The following is a 14,608-nucleotide window of genomic DNA, read 5'->3' on the forward strand; positions in this document are numbered from 1 at the left end:
CCCCGGTGAACTATGAGGAGAGACCCTTCCAGCAACCTCGTGTCCCAGCCCTTCCCTCCTTCCCATCTCCTCAATTTGCTAGTCCCGGAAGCCTTTAAACAAACGGGAGTGGGTACAGAAAGCCTTCTCCTGGCATCTTAGGGCAACAGGACAAGGGCTGCCCAGTGCGTCCAACTCTGCTGCTCTGGCGCTGAGAGGGTGGGTCCGAGCAGAGTTGATCAGACGCTGCCTGCCCCGCCTAGGGCTGAAGCCAGGGGAAGGTGGGGGTATCCTGGGATCTGCCCGGGTGGCGGGGATTGTTGAAGGTCCAGGTTGGGGGATGGGGGGAGAGGTCCTCGCTGGGGCGGCCGACCTTGGCACCCACCCTGCCCTGCGCAGTATTTATTGCTAAATTATTGTCCAGGAGGGGCGGCACTGGGCCGGGCCCCGGGTATTTATTGCTGTATATAGTGTATGTTTGTGATATATAAGGTTTTCTTTATTTTGTATATGATCAATAAACACCTTTTAAAGAGACTTGGCAGGTGCTTCCTTGGGGCGGCGCGGGCGGGGCCGGAAGGGCGGGGCGGGGGCTCACGCGCATGCGCCCGCGCGCGGCTTGCCGGGAGGCGGAAGCGGAAGCGCGGGTCTCCCCGAGAGCGATGGCAGCTGGGGGTCTGAGCCGCTCGGAGCGCAAGGCTGCCGAGCGGGTCCGGCGGCTGCGGGAGGAGCAGCAGCGGGAGCGCCTCCGCCAGGTACGTCGCCCCCCGCCCCGCCCCGCGTCCCCGGCTCGCGCCGCCCTCACCGCCCTCCCTGCGCCCGCAGGTGTCGCGCATCCTGAGGAAGGCGGCTGCCGAGCGCAGCGCGGAGGAGGGCCGGCTTCTGGCCGAGAGCGAGGACCTGGTGACCGAGCTGCAGGGCCGAAGCAGGCGGCGCGAGGGCCTGAAGCGACGGCAGCAGGAGGCGAGTCCCGCGGCGCGCCCGGGTCTGCCGGGGCGGGGCGGGCGGGGCGGGGCTTACGACCCGCCTGGGGGTCTCGGCAGGTGTGCGACGACCCGGAGGAGCTGCGGAGGAAGGTCCGGGAGCTGGCCGGCGCCGTGCGGAACGCCGAGTACCTGGTCGTCTACACAGGCGCGGGGATCAGCACGGTAGGGAGGCGGGCGTGGACGGTCGCGCACCCGGGTCGGCTTCTGGGTCCGGGACAAACCCGGAACGGGGAAGGGCCTGGGGCGCCCCCTTCTGGGTGTCTCACCCAAGGACCGAGTAAAGTACTCGAAGTTGAGTAAAAGTACTAATTCGCAAAAAACTCACTTTAAAAGCAGTATTGAGGTTCTTTCCTGTCTTAGAGAAGCTGGAAAAAACTCAATTTGAAACCTCACTAAGTCGATGAATACTTTGAAAAGCTTGAACTCTTAGAGACAGGAAAGGAAGAGGAATATAAACCGGCCATAATAACTTAGTTTTTGCAGGCATCTCCTTTAAAGTTAAGGAGGTTAATTTACCGTCCCAAGGTTATGTGGGCAGAGAGAAGCCCAAAACTTTGTCTGATTCCCTGTTCATTTTTTGAACGTTGAAGAAAAGTAAGCAGAAAGTCAGGCAGTAAGAATTAGAGTACCCTAGGTAAAGAAGAGGTTTTGAGTTCTACTGAGAAGCTCTCCTAAGCCATGGAATATGTATGACAAGCTTTGACAGTGTCGATGGTACATTATTTATTTAATCGATGGGCGTGTGTTGAGTGTGGCCCGTGTGTAGGCCCAGCAGAGGTGAACACCGGGGATTCTATCCAGGCCGTAGCTGACAGTGACGAGGCATATGAGCAGTGATGTGAAGTTGTCTGTTAGGTCACTAGAATAGAAATCCAGATGCGCCCTCTGTGGTCTCAGAGGGGAATCCATCCTAGCTGGTTTTTGTCGGCACTGAGACTGGGCCTTAAAGGGTCACTGAGTCTGGGCCTTGAAGAGTGGACACGAGTTTACAGGCAAAGGCGAGAGTGAGACACTTCGAACAGGTAATCACAGAGGCCCAGCAGCGAGAACATGTCACATGCGTCGACTGCTCTTACAATCATCCAGAGCCCTGGCAGTCTGGTCTCCTCCCTCCAGAGCCACATGTGAACTCCCATCATGCAATTATTTAAAAGCAGTAAAATTACCTCTCAAAGAGCTGCAAGTGGCTGCTTAAAGCCACAAGCTACTTGATAATTTGCTCTGAGCGTTGCTGTTTGGGGTCCTGCCCTGTGACGTGCGTCAGAACCACCACTCAGGGTGAGTGTTGTTGTGAGCTCGGGCAGCAGGGAGCAGATGGCCCCCAGCAGGAATACAGGACACTGATGGCGGCGCTCCTTCGCGCTGGGTCTCGGGTGCCTTCGTGTCACTGGATTGGGAAGCTGGGGGATTTGGCAGTGTTTACCTCACCCGTGGAGGTTGGCCTGTCTTTGTGAGGGTGGGGAAGGAAGCAGTTACAGCATCTGGACATGTCCAAGAATGTGGATAGAAGAGAGACCCCACCTGGAGGTTCATCATTTGCTGTACCTGTTATGAGTGCTGGCTAGGCCCTGGGGACACACAGGTGAACCTGACCAGCACCCCCCCTCAGTGTGGAGGACACATGTGTCCGCAGAGCCAGGCTGTACTTGGTGCTGGAAAGTCTGGAAGGTGAGCTAGAGCAGGTGGGGGCGGGGGTCCAGGCAGAGGGACGGAGCCACGTGGGGCGCACCCCATCTGGGTTCAGGCAGCTGAGACTGAGAAACACCGCACCTGGGGAATGGGTAGAGGCCAGTCTGGGGCCAGCCTGGGAGAAACTTCCCGTTCTAGGGCATTCCACCGGTGCCTGCAGCGATACCGTTTCACTGGGCTTTCCTTTCTAAACACGCAGGCAGCTTCTATCCCAGATTACCGGGGCCCCAATGGAGTGTGGACGCTGCTTCAGAAAGGGAGACGCGTCAGGTAAGCAGCCTCGCGTAGACTTCCCGCTGAGTTGAGCAGGGCAGCAGGGGCCTGACCTGGCAGCTCCCTCATTTCCGCTCCCCTCCACCTGGCAGTGCTGCCGACCTGAGTGAGGCCGAGCCGACGCTCACCCACATGAGCATCGCCCGCTTACACGAGCAGAATCTGGTAAGAGCCCCGTGTGGCTGGCTGGTGTACTTGCCGCATCCACACGTGGGACCTGGAGCACCACCTTGGCGCCCGAGGGGGCAGCTGCGTCCTACCTCTGTTAGCCAGCAGACCCCTGCGATGAGCGCCCCCCAAGCAGTTTAAACTCCTGGTTTGAGCCTCCCTTTGATCCTCTCTTGCTCCGTCTCCAAGTCATCACGGGTAGAACCCCTAGGAGACCTCTGGAGACCCTCTGCCGAGCACCTCCAACTGAGTGGGAAAGGGGTCGGTCCTCCTGGGCCTTCAGGGACCTGAAACAGTGACTCGAGAGAGCTTCAGTCTGGGCTGCATCCCTCTCCAGCCCAGGAGGGGCGATGCCCGCATCTGCCCTCCCGGCTGCTCAAGCGCGCCAGGGCTGCTGGGGGCGGGCCCTGCCAGTCCCCCTGGGACTGGCCCGCTGCCCTGGTTCAGTCTTCAAGGCTTGGTGCAAGGCAGGCATCACCGTGGTTCGGGGGTTCTGGGCCAGACTTGGGTCAGAGTCGCCACTGAGCTGCCTCCCACAGCCCTCCTGCCATCCTGTGCCTCTGCAGGTGCAGCACGTGGTGTCTCAGAACTGCGACGGGCTCCACCTGCGGAGCGGGCTGCCCCGCCCGGCCATCTCAGAGCTCCACGGGAACATGTACATCGAAGTGAGCAGTCCCTCGGGGATTTGGGGGCTGGGCGGGCCAGTGCCTCCCGCTCACAGTGCCCTCTGCCCCCAGGTCTGCACGGCCTGCACGCCCAACCGCGAGTACGTGCGGGTGTTTGACGTGACGGAGCGCACTGCCCTGCACCGACACCAGACGGGCCGGGCCTGCCACAAGTGCGGGGCCCCGCTCCGGGACACCATCGTGCACTTCGGGGAGAGGGGGACCCTGGGGCAGCCCCTCAACTGGGAGGCAGCCACCCAGGCTGCCAGCAGAGCTGACACGATCCTGTGCCTAGGCTCCAGCTTGAAGGTATGCAGACGGCGCCGTGGATGGGATCGGGTGATCCTGCTGGCAGCCGGCCAGCTCGGCGTGAGACCCCCGGCTTTCTATAGCCTCGTTCCCTCGTGTGTGTGGTCTGTGTGTCTGTCCGTCCATCCCCACAGGTTCTGAAGAAGTACCCTCGTCTCTGGTGCATGACCAGGCCCCCCAGTCGGCGGCCCAGGCTCTACATTGTGAACTTGCAGGTAAGTTGGTGGTCAGAGCCGCCTCCTTAGACCTGGGCCCTGGAGTGGGAGAGCCGGAGTCCCCAGGACGTTCCCGTCTTGAAGTCAGGCGCCTGGGGGGCTGGCCGAGCAGGACCCAGGCCTCGGGGCATGGGGAGGGGCATGGGGAAGGAGGGAGGCACTGTCCTCACTTGCCTTCTCCTATCCCTAGTGGACCCCCAAGGATGACTGGGCGGCTCTGAAGCTCCACGGGAAGTGTGATGACGTCATGCGGCTCCTCATGGACGAGCTGGGCCTGGAGATCCCCCCCTACAGCAGGTGAGGGGGCGCAGGCGCACCGCCCCTCCTGGCCCTGTGCGGGTGGGCCGTGTCTGTCTCCTCTCACGAGCTAAGTGTAGACGAAGCTCTGAGGTGCCGAAAGCAGTGTCTGAGGCATGACTGCAGTGTGGTGGCCTGTGTAGGGCCTGGCCAAGGCACCCTGGCTGCCGTGACCCCTGTGGGGAGAGCCAGTCTGCGAGCATGTGCCTGGACAGTCCCCCTCGACCTCAGACAGCCTGGAGGGGAAGGTTCCCTGAAGGGACTTGCTCTTGGCAGTACTGGTCAAACAGGATTTGGTGCACTTGGTTTGGGGAGCTGGCGAACTTTGGGGAAGCTAAACAAACTGTGCCTTACTGCAGAATCTGTGATAATTTAGATGTGGTGTATGTATTGAGTAAAAAGTTTACACTTTCTTTCTCTGTGAATTTTCAGGGTCTTATAGGGGAAATCAGTAACTTCTTTTAATCAAAGGGTTCAAGATTAAGGATCCCTTCACCTTCTGGGCCTGGCGACCCTTGTATGTTATGTTTGTGGTGTTCTGTGATGTGGGCCTCTCGTGTACTGTACTTTTTTTTTTTACATGAACTTAGCTCATTTTCCTTATCAGTGCTTATCTGTATCTTACGTTTATAACATGTGGTTCTACATCTCAGTTGGACACATGCTCTCTCACCGGGTGACCTGTAGGCCACAAACCCCTAGTCAGCTGGCCATCCCTCCCGTCAAGTCTCAGGCTGGGAAGGGGGAGAGGGTCTGGTCCACCTGCCCCTGGCCATGTGAGTGACAGGTGGGGCCCAGAGTCGCTAGTGATTCATCCCTCCTTTGGGTACTGCCACTCCTGTGTATGCCCGGCCACTAGATCGCCGACGAGGACACAGTTCTGCCGAGGCTGAGCTAGCCTGGGCGCTGCCTCCTCTTGCAGCTTTCTGTAGCTCAGAGACAGCACAGCTACCACCAGGCAGAGCCTGCCATGGCTAAGACACGGGCGGGGGCGGGGCCACCTCAGTCAGCTTTCCCGTCCTGGGGCGGGTTGTGACTGAGAGGCCGCGCGTCCCCCTGACCCAGCTTTCCCTTTCCGGTAGGTGGCAGGACCCCATCTTCTCCCTGGCGACTCCCCTGCGTGCTGGTGAAGAAGGCAGCCACAGTCGGAAGGCGCTGTGCAGGAGCCGAGAGGAGCCCCCGGCCAACGACCGGGACGCACCCCTTAGCTCAGCTCCCATCCTCGGTGGCTGGTTCGGCAGGGGCTGCACCAAACGCACGAAAAGGAAGAAAGTGACATGACCTGGTGCTTGACTGAGAACAGCAATTGGCACTTTGCAGATGGCTAAGACTCTTATTCAGGGGCCGGTGGCACCGTGAAGGCCAGGACTGCCCCACACTGTCTAGTGAGAAGTCTCTGGGGGTGACATTTTCACCGTGACATGCTTAGCCATTTGTCTGTGGGAAGCCCCCTTGCACTGCTGTGGTTGCCCCTGGCATGGGCCTGAGTGTTGAGGACACCTGGGTCATCCAGCCTCTTCCTAAAGAGGTGGCAACCACGCTTTCCTGTGAGAACAGAACTGGATTATTTCACACCGGCGGCCAAGAGGAAGCACAGGCTGCCTCGCCTCGTCCCCCTCCCCAGGCTGCTCTCAGGGGCCTCAGCCCTATTTCTACTTCTAAGAATGTTAACTTTGTAGACACCTTTTTCTCTATCGGTATGTGACAAACGGGTAGTTTCGAGCCTTGGCCCTCAGCAGACCTTTTTATTGTTATTAAACATCTTGCACTGTCTTACCCATGACACGGAGTGACTGCCGTCTGTGCCAGCGGGCCACCAGCCGGGCTCCCCGGGGAGGGGCTAGGAGTACCCCACGTGGTGCTGTCCCGCTCCTCCGCCAGGTGCGAGCGGAGGGGCGGTGCGTGACGACCATTGGCCGCAGGCGGAGGGGCGGGGCTCTGTCCTGCCGGGGCCGGTCGCGCGCGCCATTGGCCGCGCGCTGGCGGCGGGGCGGGGCTCTGCGGGCGGGGCGGAGCTCGCCATTGGTCGCGCGGGGCTGGTGAGGCCCGCGTGACAGCGCGTGCGCGGGGCGGGCGGGAGACGGCTGCTCGGAGTCGCGGAGCCGGCGGGGCCGCGCCGCTGCTGCCGGGACATGATCCGAAACGGGCACGGGGCGGCGGGCGGCGCCGAGCGGCCGGGCCCGGGCAGCAGGCGCGCCGTGCGGGTGTGGTGCGATGGCTGGTGAGCGCGGCGGGGTACGGGGGGCCGGGGCCGCGGGGTCCGCCGCTCTGCCGCCCCGCGACGCGTCGGTGAGCCGGCCTTCGCCCCGGGGCCCGGCGTCGGCCGTCAGTTGCGGGGATTGGGAGCGGCCGGCGGCGAGCTCCGGCCGCCTGCGCCTGTAGGATGCCTGGGGCCCGGGGTCGCCCCCGCCACGGGCAGCCGGGCCGTGAGGGTCCCACGACGGAGACGGGCCTCTTGGCCCAGCACTGGGCACTTCGTGAGGGTTCTGAGAGAAACGGCTTTCCTTAAGAGGCCCCTTTCCGGACGTTTGCCCGTAAGCCACAGACCCAGCCGTCCGTCCCGCCCAGCTCCTGGACGTTGGTGGTGACAGTCCCATGCGTCCGATCTGATAGTTCAGTCGTTTCAGTGCAGTTTCTCGCACCGAAGGAGCCAGGCGCTCAGATGTCCCCCCGGGACTCTGTGTCAGGCTCCCCAGCTTGCCCAGCACAAGACCAGAGAGATTCTCCCGGATGTCTGGGCAGGGTCAGCGCAGAAATCGCCTGACCCTGTCCAGGACCCCCAGCGAAGCCCCCAGGCTCCTGGGTCCACCCCAGGAGGGTTAGGTGCCCATTTGTCTTATCTTCTGTCAAGGCAGACAGCTGGACTTTGAAGATATTTGTGGCTGTCAAGGGATAACTTGCCACCTTCGGTGCTTTCTCAGACCTTTACTTGGTAGAAGCTGGTAGAGAAGCACCCCTACCCGGCCAGCCGGGGCTTCGGAGGAGAGCAGGCGAGACTCCCATGCTTCTGTAGCTGCACCTGCGTCACCTTTGCGAGAAGGAGCATGGCTTTGTGTGGGTAGACTCTGACCTTGGCCCTGGCCAGACCAGGCCGTTGCCCCACAGCCCAAAACCACAAATCGTGGTGATGGAGAAACCCTTGACCTGGTGCTGCCCTGAATTCTTTGTATCCCTGGCCTCGCCCGTCCAGTAGGCACAAGGGCCAGCCTTGCTGCTGGGTTTGAACTTTCCTCTTCTCTTACAACAGGGCCATAGCCCCGCACAGGTTTGTCTGCAGGGCCTGGTGTGCTGAGATGAGGTCACAGGTGGCATTGAGTAGGATGGCTCTGTACACACAGTGGCCTGGGTCACCTGGAGAATCAGGGACAGCTTCACCTGCTCAGAAGGCGATGCGAGGAGAGAAGGGGCAGAGCGGGCCCGAGGACCCAGCTCAGGGCCTGCAGAGAAGCGTGTGGGCCCCCCCAGTGCACACAGAGCGTGCGGGAGCCTTAGCCACTCTTAAGCCTGCCTGATTTAAGGATAAAAGCTCTAGAACCAGGTGGCAGGGCGGTGACCGTCGGCCCCAGAGAGCGAAGTGTGACTGATTTTCGGGAGGCCGTGTGGAGAGGGTAGGCTTCCAAAGTCAGGAATTGCCCCCATCGTGTCGTGTCTTTGGCTGGGCTTCATTTCCGGTTGGCCCCGGGGACTGTGCACCTGTCTCAGGGTTGCGAGATTAGCCCACCCCTGAATCAGCTTGAAGGGACCCCCGTGGTACTTTGCATGGGGTGGAGCTAGTGGCCAGCAGTCCCAGCAGCACTAAGAAGGGGCCGTCCCCGTGCGCTCTTCAGCCCTGAGGTCTGCAGGCCTTGCCCCTGGGCACAGCTGGACGCCCACCGCACCTGCTGCCTCTGGCCCTGGACCCAGGGACCCACGGTGTGGAGAGCTGAGCTCCCCGTTCCACGCAAAGCCCAGGCCCAGTGGCCAGGGAGCAGTCCCCCGTGGAGGCTTCTCCAAGGTCCGGAGCACAGAGGAGATGAGCTGTGCCTCCTAGCCGCCCACGGGCCACCTAGTCCCTGCCCTCCTCAGCCCAGGGATTGACCCCCCTGCCCTCTCCACAGCTATGACATGGTGCATTACGGCCACTCGAACCAGCTGCGCCAGGCCCGAGCCATGGGCGACTACCTCATCGTGGGTGTGCACACCGACGGTAGGCACGGCCGCCCTGCTCACCAGCCCTGCAAGTTCCCCTCGTCCTGAACCCCAGCTGGACGAGGCAGCTGTGCAGATCTGGCGACTTCGTCCTGAGCAGCCGCGCTGGCCCGCGGACAGGGCAGCGGCCGCTCGGGCGTGGGAGGGGCTGGCGAGCCTGCGGCTCAGCCCTCCCTGTGTCAGCATCTCACACTCACTCTCTCCCCTGGCCCCAGAGGAGATCGCCAAGCACAAGGGGCCCCCAGTGTTCACGCAGGAGGAGAGGTACAAGATGGTGCAAGCCATCAAGTGGGTGGACGAGGTGGTGCCTGCGGCTCCCTACGTCACCACGCTGGAGACGCTGGACAAGTACAACTGCGACTTCTGTGTCCACGGCAGTGAGTGGGAGGGCTGGAGCCCCAGGGCCTGGGCATCGGGGGTGCTGGGCCTCTTCATGCGTGGGGGGCAGCAAGCCCTGTGGGGGTCTGAGGACACTGGGTCCCTCCGCAGAAACGAGAGCGGGCCTGGGGTAGGGGATGTTGGGCCCTGAAGGTCTTGGCGGCTTCTGGTTAACAGTTCTCGTTCCCACGTGTTTGTCACCCTTAGATGACATCACATTGACCGTAGATGGCCGGGACACCTATGAGGAAGTGAAGCAGGCTGGGAGATACAGGTGAGCCCCGCCACAGCCCCCTTCGAGGGCTGGGACCCAGCGCTACCCTCGGGCTTCTGTGTTTCTCTGGCCGTGATGGAGCTGGAGGGCGCCACACAGCGGAGCATCGACGATGCGCGCCGTCCTGTAGGGTGGCCGCAGACCACGGGCGGCTGCCCAGCCATAGACATGTGGGGCGTGACTGGGGGGCAGGTTTTCACTTTAATGGACTTTAAGTTAAAAAGCCAGCGTGGCCTGTGGCTCCCACATGGTACAGCACAGCCCAGAAGTCCCCTGGAGGGGACATCCCGCAGGGCAAGACCTAAGTTTCCGGCAGGGCGGGGACCGGAGCTGCCGGCACTGCCACTTGTGGGGTGGCGATGCTTTCTCTCTGGTCGTCATCTCCTTTAGTCAGCAGCCCGCCCCACTCTCCTGGTCCTGGTTTTTAATTGGAGCCGAGAGCAGTGAGAAGCCAGGCTGTACACAGCACAATCAAGGGCCGGTGGCCCTCAGAAGGGGTGACCTGAGAGCTTCAACCCACCTGTGTCACTGCCTCTGTCCCCAGAGAGTGCAAACGCACCCAGGGCGTGTCCACCACAGACCTCGTCGGCCGCATGCTGCTGGTGACCAAGGCTCATCACCGCGGCCAAGTGAGTGACAGGATGGGAGTAGAATACTGAGGTCCCCACACGGAGGACACTGATGGGGGTAGGAGGGGGCATGCGCCCTGCCCCGCCGGGCCCCTTGGTGGGCACCAGGGTCCTGGGCGTGGCCGCGTCTGGCGGTGAGGCCCAGCCCAACCCTTCCGTGCAGGAGATGACCTCGGAGTGCCGCGAGTACGCAGACAGCTTCGGCAGGGTGAGTGTCGCCCAGGGCCTCGCCCTCCCCTCACCCTCTGCCCTCCGGGCGCTGACCGAGTGCTGACCGCCAGGCTTGGTCAGCAAGACGGTCACAGCGGCCACTACCTGGAGGAGGAGCAAGGACTGCCCAAGGACAGGTAGCCTCTAACCAGGTGGCCTGGCCCTGTCTCCATTTTTAGCCCCCTCACTCAACACCTGCCAGGGAGATACTTTTCTCAGAAGGCTCCTCTCAGGTGACCGGATGGTGGTGGCTTCAGTGTGCGGGGTCCCCATGAGGGCTGCATCCACTGGCCTCCTTCCTCGCAGGCCAGTTGCTGGAGCTAGGTGGTGGTAGCTGCAGTGCTCGCTGTGGCCACGGGGTGGAGCCACAGTCCCACTGGCCACAGGGACCCTGGCTGCCTGGCTGTGGTGTGGACCGGGCACTACCAACCAGCCCTCGGTGTCCCTGCTTAAGACCCTTGCTGGGAAACAGCACCGAGCGAGTGAGCGAGCTGGCACTCCACAGCTGGGGCTTGAGTCCTGGCCTGCGGCCCCTGCAGCTGCTCCCTGCAGCCCGAGCCTGTGTGGGCGTTCCTGGACTCAGGGGCCTGGAGGTGGGTAAGGGACGTGCCTGTGAGGCCTCTGTTGCTGACCAGACTCCTCTCGGCCTACAGTGCCCGGGGGGGCGGAACCCCTGGACAGGGGTGTCCCAGTTCCTACAGACTTCCCAGAAGATTATCCAGTTTGCTTCTGGGAAGGAGCCTCAGCCAGGGGACACGGTCATCTACGTGGCCGGTGCCTTTGACCTGTTCCGTATCCTCTGGGACTGGGAGTGTTGCCCCAGACCTTTCCCCTGTGTGTCCACAGCTGCCCTGTTGGGCTGGGGGACCTGAGGGCCTCACTGCCACCTCGGGCCCCGGACCCAGGTGGGGTGCAGCGGTGCAGCCATTGGCGGGGGGCGCCGGCGGGCGGGTGGGAGGGCAGCGCTCCTGCCCATTACTTCTCCTGAACCTGGGTGCAGACATCGGGCACGTGGACTTCCTGGAAAAGGTGCACGGCCTGGCGGAGAGGCCCTACGTCATCGCCGGCTTGCACTTTGACCAGGTCACCCCTGGGCAGCTGGGCGTGGGGCTTCTGGGGCTGGGGTTGGGTACGGGTGGCCGTGGAGGGGGTGGGCCCCGGGTGTGACAAAGGGAGATGGGCCGGGGCCTATTCCTGCAGCGGGGCTTCCCCGTGCTGGTGGGCACCCCAGGGGACCGCTGGAGGGTGCCTGCTGACCTGTCCCCGCTTTGGCCTTAGGAGGTCAACCAGTACAAGGGGAAGAACTATCCCATCATGAACCTGCACGAGCGGACGCTGAGCGTGCTGGCCTGCCGGGTGAGCACCGGGCTGGCTGGCTGGGCGTGCGCAGGGGGACGGCCCGCCATGCCGCCTCCCCAAGCCTCCTCCTCCACATTGGCAGCCTTGGCTGGCCTTTCAGGCCATCTCCCACCACCCACCAGCCCGGCGGGGTCCCGGCTAACCAGCTGTGCCCCCTGTCCCCACAGTACGTGTCGGAAGTAGTGATCGGGGCCCCATACGCGGTCACAGCAGAGCTCCTGGACCATTTCAAGGTGGGGTCCCGGTGGCCTGCGCTCCACGGAGGGCTGGGCTGAGGTGGCTCCCTGGGGAGGGCGCCTCTCAGGGCGGAGTGCCACAGGGCGGTGCTGGGAGGGCTCCCTGACCCCGGACCCCTCCACAGGTAGAGCTGGTGTGTCACGGGAAGACGGAAATCATTCCTGACAAAGATGGCTCTGACCCGTACCAGGTGGGTGTGCTGGGCCAGGCTCCAGGGCTGGTCTGGGAAGCGGTCTCAGGAGGCAGGGTGCTGGTGAGCAGGAGGAACCACCCCACTCCTCACTTAACCGCCCTGCCAAGGCCACCTTCTTTCAGTGGGGACCCCTGGACCAGGGCGGCTGAGCAGTCTGGGGGGCCGGAGGGGTGCCCTCATCTCCCCTCTGCCCTGCCTCCAGGAGCCCAAGAGAAGGGGCATCTTCTGTCATGTGGACAGCAGGAACGATCTCACCACGGACCTCATCGTCCAGCGCATCATCAAGAACAGGTGAGGGCTGCACTGGGCGGCGGGGCACGCAGAGCCCAGAGGCGCCGGGCCGGGCACACAGCTCCCCCATCCTGGCCCGCAGGCTGGCGTACGAGGCCCGGAACCAGAAGAAGGAGGCCAAGGAGCTGGCCTTCCTGGAGGCCGCGAGGCAGCAGGGGGCGCGGCCCGAGAGGGAGCGCGACTGTGACCTCTGACGGAGCCGGCCGGTCGCCAGGAGCCCTCGAGTGCGGCCCTCCCCTGCTCTGCTCCCCGCACCTCCAGTCTGGCTTGTGTCGGCTCCTGCGATCGTCACCGAGGCTGCAGTGTCCCCCGTCTGACCGGCCTGGCCCGCAGGGCCCCAGGGTGCAGCAGGCCTCGTGGCCTTTCTCATAAGCTGCGCAGAGGGCGTCGGGCAGCGGGCAGGCGGGGCGAGCACAGGGCACCACCGACCCCAGGGGCGCCACCCTGAGTGCGGGGAGACCCAGCTTCCATCCTGCTGGCCCTGCCGCTGCTCCCCCACCCGCCCCCAGGGGTCCTGCGTACTCAAGACCCCACTTCCTGCCCACCCAGGTCGGCAGGAGCCTGGGGAACAGACTGGCGGGGCCCCCTCCTGCTGTCCCCGAAGATTCTCTATTTTGTACATAACTGGCTGGCGTGCAACCAATAAATGTGGCGGGAGGCCCTCTGTTAGCTGTCAGCCCTCAGGGCGGAACCAGGGGACCCACCCCCTCAGCGCCCTCCCACCGCCCACCCAACAGAGAGGGAGCCCCCAGATCCAGGCCCCTGAACCCCTTGGGCCTGGGGTCTGTCCCCATAGCGCTGCATGGAGCCGCCCGGCCAGGGAGGAACCCGAGTAGGCTCCCCAGTGGGGCCACAGTCTCGGGGACTCTGCACACAGGCCCGCCCAAGCGGAGCAGCCCAGCGGCTGCACAGTGCCCACCCATCGCCCGCGGTTTGCTTGGTTTTCTGCCGAGAAGTGCAGACTGTGACGGCGTTTTTCAGCCCCCTCCACCCCCTCCAGAATGGGCGCTGCCAGCAGGCGGGGGCACCAGAGCCAGCTTTTCCTCTCGCTTGAGGGGAGCCTGGCCCGTCTCTCAGTTTAGCTATTCTTGAAGTCTAACTTCAACCCCTCGACAGAAAGCAGTAACTGTGGAGGCCCGCACACCCCCAGCTCTGCAGCCACCAGCTGCCTGCCTTCCCTCCCTCCCCAAGCTGGGGGCACTAAGCTGTGCCCCCAACTTCCAGAGCCCTATGGTGCTGGACCTCCCCACACCCAGAGCGGCAGGCTGCAGGGAGCTCTGTAGACCCAGGTCGGGGAGGGCAGGGGCGGCCAGACCCCTTCTCTGACAGTGGAGCCAACCCTAGGCCTCCCCAGAGCCCACCCCTGGGGGGCACCCCAAGTCGAGGACTGCCCAAAGCAGCAGCCAGGAAGCCCTAGCTGCGCCATGGTTGGATGAGGTACAGCGGGACTGGGCTCTGCCCACAGCCTCTCTGAGCAGAGGGTCCCCTAAGGCCCGGCTAGCCAAGTGCTCCACGGGGTGGGGGACCCCCCAAGGCAGGCTCAGGCCCTCACTTAACCGCCCTGCCAGAGGCCCCGCCTCAGCGGGATGGAGGCAGGGCAGGAGCCAACCTGCAAGGACGTGGGGCCGGGGGCATGGAGGCCGCGGGAGGGGTGAACGCAAAGCGCCCAGGTCTGTCTGCGCTGCCCCCGCCCCCAGGAGGCCATTCCTGGCACCAGGTCCCCCTGCTCACGCAGCAGTGGGCACAGGGGTCCCTGACCGGGTGTCTGGCTGACCCCTCCTGCCTCGGCCAGCATGGTCATTTGGACACACTGGACACTGCACAGTCCTTCCAGACATGGAATGTGGGGCTCCCAAGAAAGGAGTGACCCCATGAGCTGTCGCCTCAAGAAACCTGGCTCAGAGGCAGGAGAGCCGCCCGGGTGGGCGGTCAGGGTCTAAGGTAGGGGAACGTCGGAGCGGGCTGCGGAATCTCGATGCAACAAAGGAAGGTGGGGGCGGGGCCTCTGGCCCAGCTGGGCGGGGCTTCTCGAAAGCTTCCAGGGCCAGGTAAGACTGGGGCCCACAGAGGTCTCAGCAGCGTTCTCCCAGCAGTGGGGTTTGGGGTGCCCCTGTGCAGGGTGTTTCAGGAGAGCCGCGGGACTTGGTGGGGGCCCGCCAGTGTGGTCTGGGGGCAGAGCCCCCGTTTAGAGCCCGAAAGGACCCTGGCCCCTCCAGCGGCGCCCGCCCCACTCGGAGGCCGGTGGCACTTCTCATTTATTCATTTAGC

At 63.4% G+C, this 14,608-nt stretch overlaps 3 protein-coding genes across 6 annotated transcripts in view; 2 read left to right on the forward strand and 1 right to left on the reverse strand.

Annotated features, from left to right (window-relative positions):
• The first annotated feature begins 615 nt into the window (after positions 1 to 615).
• On the forward strand, positions 616 to 6,364 carry SIRT7 (sirtuin 7). 2 transcript variants are annotated; one of them, XR_005652184.1, is made up of 11 exons: positions 616 to 734; positions 805 to 942; positions 1,023 to 1,127; positions 2,854 to 2,924; positions 3,020 to 3,092; positions 3,662 to 3,760; positions 3,833 to 4,069; positions 4,204 to 4,284; positions 4,475 to 4,581; positions 5,014 to 5,098; positions 5,664 to 6,364. XR_005652184.1 is itself a non-coding variant. In XM_039859926.1 (10 exons), the coding sequence occupies exons 1-10, from the start codon at positions 642 to 644 to the stop codon at positions 5,860 to 5,862; spliced, it is 1,203 nt and encodes a 400-aa protein (XP_039715860.1). In that variant the 5' UTR covers positions 616 to 641; the 3' UTR covers positions 5,863 to 6,364. The 2 variants fall into 2 exon arrangements, 1 of the variants encoding a protein (XP_039715860.1); XM_039859926.1 differs by lacking the exon at positions 5,014 to 5,098.
• Positions 6,365 to 6,644: 280 nt separating this feature from the next.
• On the forward strand, positions 6,645 to 13,016 carry PCYT2 (phosphate cytidylyltransferase 2, ethanolamine). 3 transcript variants are annotated; one of them, XM_039859284.1, is made up of 14 exons: positions 6,645 to 6,802; positions 8,679 to 8,767; positions 8,985 to 9,146; positions 9,355 to 9,421; positions 9,966 to 10,050; positions 10,214 to 10,258; positions 10,440 to 10,493; positions 10,914 to 11,052; positions 11,261 to 11,343; positions 11,539 to 11,616; positions 11,787 to 11,852; positions 11,981 to 12,046; positions 12,252 to 12,340; positions 12,423 to 13,016. In XM_039859284.1, exons 1-14 carry the CDS (start codon positions 6,714 to 6,716, stop codon positions 12,532 to 12,534), a joined length of 1,224 nt encoding a protein of 407 aa, XP_039715218.1. In that variant the 5' UTR covers positions 6,645 to 6,713; the 3' UTR covers positions 12,535 to 13,016. The 3 variants fall into 3 exon arrangements, with proteins under 3 accessions (XP_039715218.1, XP_039715220.1, XP_039715219.1); XM_039859285.1 differs by lacking the exon at positions 10,440 to 10,493 and having other exon boundaries at positions 6,646 to 6,802; XM_039859286.1 differs by lacking the exons at positions 10,440 to 10,493; positions 10,914 to 11,052; positions 11,261 to 11,343.
• Positions 13,017 to 13,918: 902 nt separating this feature from the next.
• NPB (neuropeptide B) overlaps positions 13,919 to 14,608 on the reverse strand; it is a 1,381-nt gene continuing 691 nt past the window's right edge. Inside the window, exon 2 of the mRNA XM_039859853.1 lies at positions 13,919 to 13,949. Coding sequence (XP_039715787.1) covers positions 13,919 to 13,949 — 31 coding nt within the window. The remainder of the gene's footprint in view (positions 13,950 to 14,608) is intronic.

This window comes from Pteropus medius, unplaced genomic scaffold (assembly GCF_902729225.1).
Source record: "Pteropus medius unplaced genomic scaffold, Ma_sr-lr_union100, whole genome shotgun sequence".
NCBI classification, from domain to species: domain Eukaryota; kingdom Metazoa; phylum Chordata; class Mammalia; order Chiroptera; family Pteropodidae; genus Pteropus; species Pteropus medius.

Excerpts from the sequence above, each read along its gene's own strand:
- SIRT7 (XM_039859926.1), top strand. The coding sequence starts at position 642 with ATGGCAGCTGGGGGTCTGAGCCGCTCGGAGCGCAAGGCTGCCGAGCGG. Across the intron at positions 3,093-3,661 it reads GCTTACACGAGCAGAATCTG|GTGCAGCACGTGGTGTCTCA; the intron begins GTAAGAGCCCCG and ends GTGCCTCTGCAG. Across the intron at positions 4,582-5,663 it reads GAGATCCCCCCCTACAGCAG|GTGGCAGGACCCCATCTTCT; the intron begins GTGAGGGGGCGC and ends CCTTTCCGGTAG.
- PCYT2 (XM_039859284.1), top strand. The coding sequence starts at position 6,714 with ATGATCCGAAACGGGCACGGGGCGGCGGGCGGCGCCGAGCGGCCGGGC. Across the intron at positions 11,344-11,538 it reads CCGGCTTGCACTTTGACCAG|GAGGTCAACCAGTACAAGGG; the intron begins GTCACCCCTGGG and ends CTTTGGCCTTAG. Across the intron at positions 12,341-12,422 it reads CAGCGCATCATCAAGAACAG|GCTGGCGTACGAGGCCCGGA; the intron begins GTGAGGGCTGCA and ends CCTGGCCCGCAG.